This window comes from Callithrix jacchus, chromosome 5 (assembly GCF_049354715.1).
Source record: "Callithrix jacchus isolate 240 chromosome 5, calJac240_pri, whole genome shotgun sequence".
Classification (NCBI taxonomy): domain Eukaryota; kingdom Metazoa; phylum Chordata; class Mammalia; order Primates; family Cebidae; genus Callithrix; species Callithrix jacchus.
The window spans coordinates 94,254,974-94,267,788 of NC_133506.1; the positions used below are offsets into that span (position 1 = coordinate 94,254,974).

General features: G+C 36.2%; 1 protein-coding gene across 6 annotated transcripts in view; it reads left to right on the forward strand.

Annotated features, from left to right (window-relative positions):
• CLTC (clathrin heavy chain) overlaps positions 1 to 12,815 on the forward strand; it is a 79,800-nt gene that overhangs the window by 62,225 nt on the left and 4,760 nt on the right. For 3 of the 6 annotated variants that reach the window (XM_008996958.6, XM_008996959.5, XM_035300674.3), the window contains 15 exons: positions 358 to 592; positions 3,095 to 3,217; positions 4,375 to 4,520; positions 4,759 to 4,942; positions 5,140 to 5,332; positions 5,777 to 5,934; positions 6,134 to 6,298; positions 6,411 to 6,518; positions 6,601 to 6,768; positions 6,884 to 7,033; positions 7,122 to 7,253; positions 7,368 to 7,478; positions 8,595 to 8,765; positions 9,096 to 9,317; positions 10,474 to 10,494. In XM_008996958.6, the coding sequence (XP_008995206.1) occupies positions 358 to 592; positions 3,095 to 3,217; positions 4,375 to 4,520; positions 4,759 to 4,942; positions 5,140 to 5,332; positions 5,777 to 5,934; positions 6,134 to 6,298; positions 6,411 to 6,518; positions 6,601 to 6,768; positions 6,884 to 7,033; positions 7,122 to 7,253; positions 7,368 to 7,478; positions 8,595 to 8,765; positions 9,096 to 9,317; positions 10,474 to 10,494 (2,287 nt within the window). The remainder of the gene's footprint in view (positions 1 to 357; positions 593 to 3,094; positions 3,218 to 4,374; positions 4,521 to 4,758; positions 4,943 to 5,139; positions 5,333 to 5,776; positions 5,935 to 6,133; positions 6,299 to 6,410; positions 6,519 to 6,600; positions 6,769 to 6,883; positions 7,034 to 7,121; positions 7,254 to 7,367; positions 7,479 to 8,594; positions 8,766 to 9,095; positions 9,318 to 10,473; positions 10,495 to 12,815) is intronic. The other 3 variants (XM_008996960.6, XM_002748169.6, XM_035300673.3) reach the window with 1 other exon arrangement.

A 12,815-nucleotide genomic window follows, 5' to 3' on the forward strand; every position in this document is an offset into this window, starting at 1 on the left:
ATGCCTTCTTTTTCTTCTTGGGCAACTCAGTCATCTTTCAAGTCTTAATTTCCCAATTTGTAATAGGATCGTTGTATATTAAAATTAATATAAAGCCAGGCACAGTGGCGTATACCTGTAGTGCCAGCTACTCAGGAGACTGAGGTACTAAGATCATTTGAACCCAAGGCTGTAGTGCACAGTGATTGTGACTGAATAGCCACTGCACTTCAGCCTGGGCAATGCAGCAATACTCAGGGGGAAGGGAAAAAAAAGTATCTGAAAGCACATTATAGACCATAAGGTATCCACATAGTTTGCATGTCAAGAGTACATAATATAGTATGTGTGTGTGAGGTTTTTTTCCCTTTTTCCTAGATTGAAACTACTTCTGCCTTGGCTAGAGGCCAGAATTCATGAGGGCTGTGAAGAGCCTGCTACTCACAATGCCTTAGCCAAAATCTACATAGACAGTAATAACAACCCGGAGAGATTTCTTCGTGAAAATCCCTACTATGACAGTCGCGTTGTTGGAAAGTATTGTGAGAAGAGAGATCCACATCTGGCCTGCGTTGCTTATGAACGTGGTCAGTGTGATCTGGAACTTATTAATGTGAGTACTGCTGGCTGAATATGTAAAAAGAAGGCTGCATTTTTAAAAACCTGTTATATGAGAGTTTCAGGGTGATTTTAGATAATATGGGACATTTGGGGATGGTGGGTGCTTTCTTAAAACTTTATTTGGAAATTGTGAATCTGAAAGTGCCCAAATAGTGGATAAAGTCTACATACCCTTTATTTTGATTGACCTGTTAATGTTTTAACTCCACTAGCTTTATCATTTGTGTTCTCACATTTACACGCAGGCACACACACAGACACCATTCATACATATCTGTATACAGAAACATAGAATTTTTTAACCATGTGGGAATAAGTTGAATGCATCATGGCTTTATACCCCTTCAGAGTGTGTGGCCTAAGAATAAGGATTTTCTCTTTCATTAACTACATTAAAGATACCAGCTTCAGTCAGTTTGACATTGATAGGATACCTTTAAAAATCTGTTATATTCTAGTTTTGTCAATTAACCAATGATGCCCTTTGTAGCAGTTTTTTCCCTTCTAGTCTAAGGTCATATATGGCATGTAGTTTTCATGTTTCTTTAGTCTCCGTTACTCTGGAATGGTTCTTCAGTCTTTTGTTTTTTATGACACTGAGATCTTTGTAAACAATAGTTGCTTTTTCTACTTGTAACTGTTTTATATAGGTAAAATTTAAGGCGACATCAAATTAACCATTTTAAAGTGAACAATTCAGTGGCATTCAGTACATTCACAATGTTATAGAATCACCTTTATCTAGTTCCCAGTTTTTATCACTTCAAAAGGAAACCCTGTATTCATTAAGCAGTTTTTCCACATACCCCCTCCTCCCAGCCCCAGGCAACCACCAGACTATACTCTTGTCTCTGTAGATTTGCCTGTTCTCTATATTTCATTTAAACGTAAAGTCTCTTTAAAAAATAGAATGTGTATCACTTTGAGTTCCTCTGAGGGTTCCTGATGATTAGATTTAGATTATGTTTGCACCCAGAATACTGCTTCAGTGGTGGTTTGTTTTTCCCATGGGTATTTTATCTGGAAAAACACGATGTTCATTTGTCCCCTTTGTCAGGTTTTATCAAGTTGTAATATTTCTTCATTGTATAATTATTACCCCCTTACAGATATTAAACAGGCTGTGAGTAGACACTTAAGACCATGCAAATATCCTCTTAGCCCTTCCTTTAATATAGCATCTATTGATTCTTGTGGAAACCATTTTTAATGTGTTGTTTGCAAAATGAAACTTTTTCCAACTCCAGCAGTTTCTCCACATTTGTCATTTAGCACTCATGCATTAATGAACTAATGGATTTTATTCAGTGGTCTATAATTCATTGTTATTTATTTTGATGTTCAAATTGTGCCAGTTTGGGCTGGTGAGAACCTCTTCAGTATGTCTTTGTATCATGAGTTCATTGTTCTTTGAGCACTAATTTATTTTCTGGCACACAATACACCAAGCTTATTTTGTACCTTCTGCAGCCCTGGAAGGTACAAAATCAGTCATTTCTCTAAGGCACCTTTTACTGGGGCATGTGAGATCTGGGCCAGGTGAGTGGCTCACTCCTATAATCCCAGCACTTTTGGAGGCTGAGGCAGGAGGATCACTTGAGCCTACGAGTTTGAAATCAGCCTGGGCAACATACATAGCAAGCCCCTATCTCTACAAAAAATTACCTAATTAGCTGGGGGAGGTGCCATGCACTTGGTTCCCAGCTATACCCAGAAGGCTGAGGTGGGAGGATCACTTGAGCCCAGGGGGTCAAGTTTGCAGTGAGCTATGTTCACAACACTGCACTCCAACCTGTACAACAGAGCAAGACTCTCTTTAAAAAAATTTTTTTTGAAGATAGAAGAAATCAAGATCTGAGCTTGTGTGTTTGCTTCTAGAAAATAGATACATTTATGTACATATATATGCTCACTTATGTACACAAATGTGCATATACACGTGGAAAAATAAACAGAACAGCTAGGAAAACACTGAAAACTGTAAAGGTGGCCTACTCCTACCAGATGTTGAAGTATATATTACAAAGCCTCCGTAATTTTTTTTTTTTGAGACCGAGTTTCACTCTGTTGCCAGGCTAGAATGCAGCAGCACGATCTCGGCTCCCTGCAACCTCCAAGTCCCAGATTGAAGTGATTCTACTGCCTCAGCCTCCCAAGTAGCTGGGATTACAGGTGCATGCCACCACACCCAGTTAATTTTTGTATTTCCAGTAGAGATGGGGTTTCACCATGTTGGTGGGGATGGTCTCAATCTCTTGACCTCATGATCCACCCACCTCAGCCTCCCAAAGTGCTGGAATTACAGGCATGAGCCACCATGCCTGGCCCAAAGCCTCGATAATTAAAACAGTGCATTACTAGTACATGAATCAAAGTCCAAAAATCAATCCAATATCAATAATAAGCAGAGTTTAAAGGATAGGAAATAACCTTTAAAATGCTAAAAAAGTCTTTTACTTTTTACCTTGAAATTGATCTGTCATATCTTCTTTAGGTTTGCAATGAGAATTCCCTCTTCAAAAGTCTGTCTCGCTACCTGGTACGTCGAAAGGATCCAGAATTGTGGGGCAGCGTGCTGCTGGAAAGCAATCCTTACAGGAGACCCCTAATTGACCAGGTAACATTGGCAAATGTGTTTATGGCCATCAGTAAAAATTACACATTTTAAACTATGAATGCAATCCTTTCTGATAAACTGCTGTCTGATAAACTTTTCCCTCATGATATGCTCAAATGGATTTTTTAATGTGGTTTTTTTAATGTCTGATAAACTTTCCCTCATCATGTACTCTAATGGATCATATTTATGAAAGAAAGCAATAAAATGTAGAAGAAAATTAAAATTTATAGATTCAATTTACATTCATTATATACAAATAAATGTGAATTTATGTAAGTATAAATGTGTTTATATTATACACATTAAGAAAAATAAAATACATCCCAAAAGACTTGACTTAATTATATAAAACTCTTAGTTCATCATAGTTTAAAAGGAAAATAAACTAAACATTAAGGATTGCTATTATTAACTTGTAAGAAATGGCTAAATTGATTGGAAACTTTCAAGACAAAGATAAGTCAGCAAAGGATAAGGATTGATAAGAGAAAATACAAAAGAACCATGTGGGTCAGTGTTACATCTTACTAATACGTATAGAACTGCAAATGAGATGTGGTTTTATAGCTAAATAAAATTGAAAACATATTTTAAAAGCTCTAAAAATTGGAGAGTTGTTATAATGATTCTTAATCTTCTCCTAAGTATAAATAAAACATTTTGGAAAAGAATAGGTTGAAGGCTATTAATATTTCATTCCTTTCCTAGGAAGCATTTCTAAGGAACATTCCCAAGTAGTTACAAAGCTTCCTGGGGGAAGGTTTGGGATGTGGGGAGGAAGGGGGCAGAAATTATTGCAGCATCTAGAAAACCATGCAAATAGCCAAATTCAGAAGAATTACTGATAGTATAATTCTACATCGGTGTAGTTGAATTTTGAATTATGTGTAGCCATTAAAGTGATAATGATGATTGCTAATTTGGATAAAGTTTTAATCAGGGAAAATATAGAAATTATATAATTCATTTTTCAACAGTAAAATTATACATATTGTATAGATTTGTGTAGAAAGACCTTTGTGTGTAAATTTAAATGTCTTTTCCTACTTCATTCTTTTCTTTGCCTATTTCAAGTTTTCTAATGAGGGGCCAACTTACTCTTACTTAAAAATCAACCTGGTTCTCAGTACTTATGTCCCATATATGCTCTGTAGGTTGTACAAACAGCTTTGTCTGAGACTCAAGACCCTGAAGAAGTGTCAGTAACTGTCAAGGCTTTCATGACTGCAGACCTTCCTAATGAACTCATTGAACTGCTGGAGAAAATTGTCCTCGATAACTCTGTATTCAGTGAACACAGGTATGCTTTCAGAGGGATCCATTGGCTATTTATAATCAGTCTTTAATTATGTCCATCAGTTTTGGGAAGGAACAAAAAGATCAGAAAAAGTTGCCCGAATTCTCCCTCTTCTAATATACCCCCCTCCTCTCACTCTACCTCTTGAGACAAAAACCCCTCGATTAGTCACAGTAGTTATTTTTTATATCTGATAAACTTTTAAAGTATTGCATTTAAAATATTCCGTTTTTTCTTAAAGGAATCTGCAAAACCTCCTTATCCTCACTGCAATTAAGGCTGACCGTACACGTGTTATGGAGTATATTAATCGCTTGGATAATTATGATGCCCCAGATATTGCCAATATCGCCATCAGTAATGAACTGTTTGAAGAAGCATTTGCCATTTTCCGGAAATTCGATGTCAATACTTCAGCAGTTCAGGTAAATCTTCAGATTACCTAAATCAAATTACTAAATGTAATGCCTTCTATTCATTCAGTATATGCACTGTCCTATGAGGGTGGGCATAATTGGTTGCTATGGCAATAGAAGAGCAATAAAATGCTAACAGCTTCAGTGTAATTGCTCTGGGTAAGATTGATTTTACTCTGACCCTAATTTCAAACTTGGGTACTTAGGTCTTAATTGAACATATTGGAAACTTGGATCGGGCATATGAGTTTGCTGAACGTTGCAATGAACCTGCGGTCTGGAGTCAACTTGCAAAAGCCCAGTTGCAGAAAGGAATGGTGAAAGAAGCCATTGATTCTTACATCAAAGCAGATGATCCTTCCTCCTACATGGAAGTTGTTCAGGCTGCCAATACTAGTGGTATGACTTCTTACCTTATGTACTGAGACTTCATAAAATGATTAAGCTAAATGTTAAGATACCCATTCTAAATTGTAGAAGAGTTGGATACTGCATGGTTTTTTGTGAAAACTTGTAGTTTTCATCATCTTAGTCCAGATAAAAAGAGGCTGTGTTTTGTGAATTTGTAAGTTCATAAAACTTACAAGTAGGGAAGACGAATTTTCTGTTTTTGAAGTCTCATAAAATCCTGATAGTGCTCTAATCTTATAACTTTAAGGAAAAAGAGAATTCATTTATTCATTTGGTCTGTGACAATACAGAGGTGAAATATTGCAGTTTACATTTGTCATTCTCCATAATGTTTCCTTGAAAAGGAAATTAATAGCCATTTTCATTTACTTGGGTGAAAAGATAAACTAGGATGTTAGTGTTTGGATATATTTTTTCTTTTTCTATACTTAGGAAACTGGGAAGAACTGGTGAAGTACCTGCAGATGGCCCGTAAGAAGGCTCGAGAGTCCTACGTGGAGACAGAATTGATATTTGCGCTGGCTAAAACAAACCGCCTTGCAGAGTTAGAAGAATTTATCAATGGACCAAATAACGCTCATATCCAACAAGTGGGTTTCCTTTTCAGATTTAAGAAAAAATAGTTGACCTACTTGATTAGCTTGATAGGATCAAAATATAACTGAAGAATTCCAAGGAAAAATCTATAGGAAAACAAATTATTTCTCAGTGTGAAGGTGTGAATTTGTAAAGAGGATTAAGCTCACACTAACGTCTTATTGAATGTGGATTACCTTTTTATTTCCCCAGGTTGGTGACCGTTGTTATGATGAAAAAATGTATGATGCTGCTAAGCTGTTGTACAATAATGTTTCCAATTTTGGACGTTTGGCATCTACCCTCGTTCACCTGGGTGAATATCAGGCAGCTGTTGATGGAGCTAGGAAAGCTAACAGTACTCGAACATGGAAAGAGGTAACCTAAACCCAAGTTTGAGGGAAGCATTAAAGAACTGCTCTTTAAATATTAGTTTAAGTAAGTAGCCATGTTTACATTTGAGTTCACAGAAAGGAAATGTTTATTCTAGGTCTGCTTCGCCTGTGTAGATGGGAAAGAATTCCGCCTTGCTCAGATGTGCGGACTTCATATTGTTGTACATGCAGATGAATTAGAAGAACTTATCAACTACTATCAGGTAATTAACTAGAGACTTTTATATGACTCAGATCTTTTACCACAGATATTCTTGCCTTTAACTGCCCATTTCTCTTGTTCAGGATCGTGGATATTTTGAAGAGCTGATTACGATGCTGGAAGCAGCACTGGGACTTGAGCGAGCTCACATGGGAATGTTTACCGAATTAGCCATTCTGTACTCTAAATTTAAGCCTCAGAAAATGAGGGAGCACCTGGAGCTGTTCTGGTCTAGAGTGAATATTCCCAAGGTAACCAGTCATTATAACACAGTAAAGCAACTGTGTAGTTAAAACTAATACTTAAAAATATTTCTTTTTAACGCTGTTAGCTAGACTTATATCTAAAGACTTGCTTATTATGCAGGTGCTAAGAGCTGCAGAACAAGCTCATCTTTGGGCAGAACTGGTGTTTTTGTATGACAAGTATGAAGAATATGATAATGCCATAATTACCATGATGAATCATCCAACTGATGCCTGGAAAGAAGGGCAATTCAAAGATATCATTACCAAGGTGTGTACTTTCTTCAGAAGATAAAGGATTCAGAAGGAGAAAGCTCATTAGGAAGTAACTGACTTATGTATGAATTTTCCCATTGTAGGTTGCCAATGTGGAACTATACTACAGAGCAATACAGTTCTACTTAGAATTCAAGCCTCTGTTGTTAAATGATTTGCTGATGGTGCTGTCTCCACGGCTGGATCACACTCGTGCAGTCAATTATTTCAGCAAGGTAAAGTAGTAATTTTAAACCAAAGTTTCATAGCAAGGAATTAGGACATATTTGGATAACTTTTGTCCCTGGGACTTCAAAAATGTGCTGTATTTGTAACTCTTTATTTTAAAGGTTAAACAGCTACCACTGGTGAAACCATATTTACGTTCAGTTCAGAACCATAACAACAAATCTGTGAATGAATCACTCAACAACCTTTTTATTACAGAAGAAGATTATCAGGTAAAACCTTTTGATTCTTGCACGTATTCTCAAGACACATAAAGTTATGTTTTCCCGTTTTTTAAAAAAGCCATTATCATTTAGGATTGTAAACAGTAGGTGCTTGCATACCCTAGGATCTAAGTTTAGTAAGGTTTCAGTATTGATAAATCTTCCTTCTTCTAATTAAGTACCAAGTTTTCAGAATTTTGCTCAGAAATTGCTTTTCCGAGCAATTTTGCTCAAAATACTGCTTTTGCTCAAATATTTGCTCAAAATACTGCTTTTGAAAAATGATTACTTTATCTCTAACATCTAGATTATAGGTAGAGTCAAAAATGTCTTTGATCACTTAATTCATAAAACTTACTTGGTATTAACTGCATTTATTCACTGCTTTTCTTGCCTAATGTTTTATTAGTGTTTGTATAAACTTTCTCTTTTGAAGGATTTCATATAAGCAAAAGTCAAGTAGAGTTAAGGTTAAGCTACTTGCTCTTTTTTCTCTCAATTTTCTTTGAGGCTCAACGCATGCAGATCTGTACTGCTGCCATGCTGGGTTTTATCAGAAGTTTCTCTAGAGCATAAAATCTTGCCCTCCATGCCTGTAATCCCAGCACTTTGGGAGGCCAAGGCACGTGGATCACGAGGTCAGGGGTTCAAGCCAGCCTGACTACCACAGTGAAACCTGGTCTTTATTAAAAATACAAAAAAATCAGCCAGGCATGGTGGTGCATGCCTGTAGTCCCAGCTACTCCGGAGGCTGAGGCTGAGGCAGGAGAATTGCTTGAACCTGCGAGGCGGAGATTGCAATGAGCCAAGCTCGCCCCACTGCACTCCAGCCTGAGAGTGAGACTCCTTCTCAAAAAAAAATCTTACCCTCCAAATTAGAAATCTTGTCAATTTCATAGCCATTGTTAGTCCTTGATACTGAAAATCTTGGAGAAAATGGTATCTTTAGGAAATCTTTACCTTTGAGGACTTTATTGTCATAGAATTAAGAAACTTACCTTTTGATGCTTGAATCTAAGTGTCATATTACATGTTACCATCTAAGGAGGTCTTTGATCAAGGACAGAATATAATGTTGAACAAAATACTGATCTGGCATTTGGATGCTTCTTTTTTTTTTTAAAGGCTCTGCGAACATCAATAGATGCTTATGACAACTTTGACAATATCTCGCTTGCTCAGCGTTTGGAAAAACATGAACTCATTGAGTTCAGGAGAATTGCTGCTTACCTCTTCAAAGGCAACAATCGCTGGAAACAGAGTGTAGAACTGTGCAAGAAAGACAGCCTTTACAAGGTTGATAAAGTTGTGGGGCTGGGGCTGTTAAACCGGGCCTAGAATGGGTGTTACAAGAGATTATGTTCTATAAATAAAAGTATTGGTTTTGTGAATATGAGAACTGACTTTTAAGGGCTGTCTTATGTTAAGGCCAAACTTGTTTGGGGGAAAAAGGGCCTTTAGCTTATCTGTTCTTTCGAAATTTTAATTTGAATGATATAACTAGGAGGCTTTTTTCCCCCCTTGCAAACCAGATTTATATTGGAAAGTTTCTATTGTTTTTCTTGGTTTACTAATTCAGTATGTTGGGTCTAATGTTTTTTGACTTTCACGATTTTCTTTGAATAGGATGCAATGCAGTATGCTTCTGAATCTAAAGATACCGAGTTAGCTGAAGAACTCCTGCAGTGGTTTTTGCAGGAAGAAAAAAGAGAGTGCTTTGGAGCTTGCCTGTTTACCTGTTACGATCTTTTAAGGCCAGATGTCGTCCTAGAAACTGCATGGAGGCACAATATCATGGATTTTGCCATGCCCTATTTTATCCAGGTCATGAAGGAATACTTGACAAAGGTAATCACTCTTCTAAGTGTATTCAGAACTAGTTTTCTTGCAGATATGTAAAATTCTACATGCACGTTAATTTTTTTAATGTTTTTTTCTCTAGAAGTCAGTCATTTAGTCAATCATAAAATATTCCTGTTCTTTTGAAAAATTTTTTTAATAGCTGACAAAAGACACTGATTGGAAAGGGACCTCAAATGTAGCTGTTAACCCACAGTGTATTCATGAAGGTGAAAATCGGTATTTTGGGTTTTTTTTAAAAGAAATATTTGATACATTTTATTTCAGGATAGCATCTTTCTCAAAATCAGTTTTTTACTCAAATTTCATAACTAGTATTCTAGATTCCCTTTTATTTGGTTGGTTCTTGACTTTTAATGATGTCCATGCCTATTTCCCCTGGGGAAGCTGCTTGTATATTCTTAACGTCCTGTTAATCTTCACAATTTTTTTTGATAGTTTAACCCCTGATTTAAAAATATAATAGGTGAACACATTAAACAAGCTGGGGGTATAATGTCTTTATAAAATTCACTGTTCATTTTAGTGTCCCTTTTTGATGTTAGAATATTTTTTACTCACCCTATCTTCAGCACTTACTAGCTTTCTCTCTGTAGAACATTTTTAAATGGTTTTAGAGGATCCTTTTCGTCAAGCAAAAAACATGCTTAAAATCAGAGTCTCACATCTGATCCCTTCAGCCTGCCTAAGAGGGGAAAAAAGCAATACCAACAACCTCTACTATACTGAATTTTTCCTCAGGATACCATTGTGTCTGTTTAAAGTTCTTAAAGAATTAACATTTTCTGTATCCAGCGTAAAAGAAAAAACATGTTGCCTTATCTTAGCCATAGATGAGCATAGCTTCTTAAACATAATGCCAACTTGTAAGACCTGTCTCTAAGCTGCTGTTAACCTAAGTGCTGTAAATTTTACTAGCGATTAAGCTGCTTTCTTTCGTACTGTAGCATAAATTTTTCTGCAGTAAGCTTTGAAGTTACAATTCTAAATTTTGCTTCCAGTATGCCCTTTATTTTCACTTCTCTCATACCTTTTTAGTGGTTAGATGTTTCTTCCCTAAACCTTTGTTGCTGATTCTACCTTTTTATGCTCAATATGGAATTTGATTTTTTTTCTAAGCTGCACCTTCTGAATTCCTTTGCAGGTTGATGCAATAAAGGAAAAGGTGAAAGTTGATTCTTTTCCATCTTTAAGTCTGGAGGACTAAGTCTAAGGAATTTGCATGATTTTTTTCCTTCCTTTTCTACACTGCTGCTGCTGCTTTTTCCCCCCAATAAATTTTCACTAAAGCCTCTGCAAGTCCCTTGAAACATAACTTTAATAGAGCTGTAGGACATTAATAGATGTTTGCTACTAATCGGCTAATAGGCTTTAGGAAGGGCAGGAGGCTAATCAGTAGTTGGTTCACAGTCTCTCTTAAATATATTATTAAAAACTGAGTATGGTGAGTTTCCATATTAATTCCAAAGTAACAGGAAATTTATCTTCCCTGTCAGGGTATCTGGACCATAATAGGACTATGATAATACTTAAAGTAAATTAAAACAGCCTCTGGTTTTACTTTGTGAGCTTGCCTGACAGTTGTTGAATTTATATATGTATATATATGCCCTAAAAGGCTTTTTGGGGATTTTTTTTTTTTTTTTGTATTGAAGGACTGTGATCCAGTTTCTGATCTCTTGATTCTTACTAATTTTTTGCTGAAAGTAGACACAAGAGATACTAGCTGCTTCCGAAGAGACTTTCCTCATGTTTCTCCAGGTGTCCGGTTCTTATGGTGCTAGTCCATTAAGAAGAATCAAAACCTTTTTAATCACGAGAGTCAAGCTTGCTATAATTGTTGCTAAGCAACATGAATTATTTCTAACAAAGTATTAACTTCTATTTTCTGTATTAAGGCATACTTCTGAAGCTAGCTAAAATTTGCTCTCCTGTTTATCAGTTGGCTTGCCCAAGGAGGTCAAATTCAGGCACCTTTTGGTTGCTGCTTCCTTCATTGGCTTGTCTCCATCCCAGTATAAATGAAACAAACTTCTTATATCTGTTATCAAATTATGGTTAGAAAAGGGTGGGAAGGTAAAGGAGAATTGAAACAAATTTAAAAGATTTGGGTGGGGGACAATGCCTTGGGATTATGTTGAACCAAACTGGAGTCACCACTGGAACTTAGGGCAAACCTGAGTAAAATGCATTGTGTGTGAGACCCTTCAGCAGCTAGTAAGCAAGGCAGTTAGAAAGCGTGTGTGTGAAAAACAGGTAATTGAACTGCAGTGTTATGCATTGTTTTAAATGAAGCATGTACAACAGTCATTGCAATTACATCATACTATTTTTGAAACTCTTATAGCATTGCTGTGGGCTGTGTGTGTTTCTTGAGAGCCTGTATAGCAAGTCATCTTCAGATCTCACTTCTTGCTTCAGTACTTTTGCCTTTTTTTCATGCACACATACACCAAAATAACTGACTGCATGTTACTTTTCCTCTGCAGCATATTGCAGTCTTTGTGGAAAAGCCTTTTACATTTTAGTGAATTTTCAGTAGTGCAGATGGAACTGAATTCATTGACATGCTTACCTGTAGTTTTTCTTTTTAAATCCAAGGATCAGAAACTTTTGTTACAGCTTTTAACAAAAGCTTGTGTTCTTAAAAGCCTTCTCTGCTTTTTTTTTTTTTTTTGAGCAATCTAAATTGGATCAGTGGAAACAAAAATTGAATGTCCCGGTGCCAGAGGCTGTCCCATTATATAGAAGAATCAAAATTTATTGCTGAGCTTGATGCTATTCCTTTAGAATTTTCCCCCATCCCCAAACTTTCTACATCTATGCTGGGGCACTGTGATATTGCTAGCTCTTCTAAGTCTTCCATGTGTTTTCTAATAGGACTTCTGTGTTCAACATCTGATTCAGACCTTAACTTTTAAACACATGTTCACTTCAGATTATTTTCCTTGAAAGTCTGGAAATGTATTACACAGTGGTGGCTTTTTGGTTGTTTTATTTTTCTTCTTTTCCTTTGAAGTTACTAATGTACAGGCATCCATGTATTTTTCTTTATAACTTCTGTAGCTCATTCTTGAATACTGGTTAGTTAGCAAAGCCCCATCTGACCCTTGATGGCACAGAGCTGTGCTTTAAGTTTTATAACTAATAATTTTTGTTGTAAGTTTGGATGCCAAAAAATGGGTATTTATGTCATATGGTACTTATACTACATAATAGTCTTTAATTTAATATTAGGATAATTTGTAACAGATCATTTAGACTACAGAATAGGATAATAGTGTACAAAAGTAAATTAATCCATCTTCCTAGGCTAGAAAAACCACATTTCATCTGAAGGAGCCTATAGCCTACTTAGGCTTACTTTTCTCAAACCTTCAGTTCCTTAACAAAGATGGATCAGACTCGTATTTATGATATTTAATATGAAACAATTAAATATAAAACAGTGCCTTGTTATGGCCTACGTGAAGACTGAAAGATACT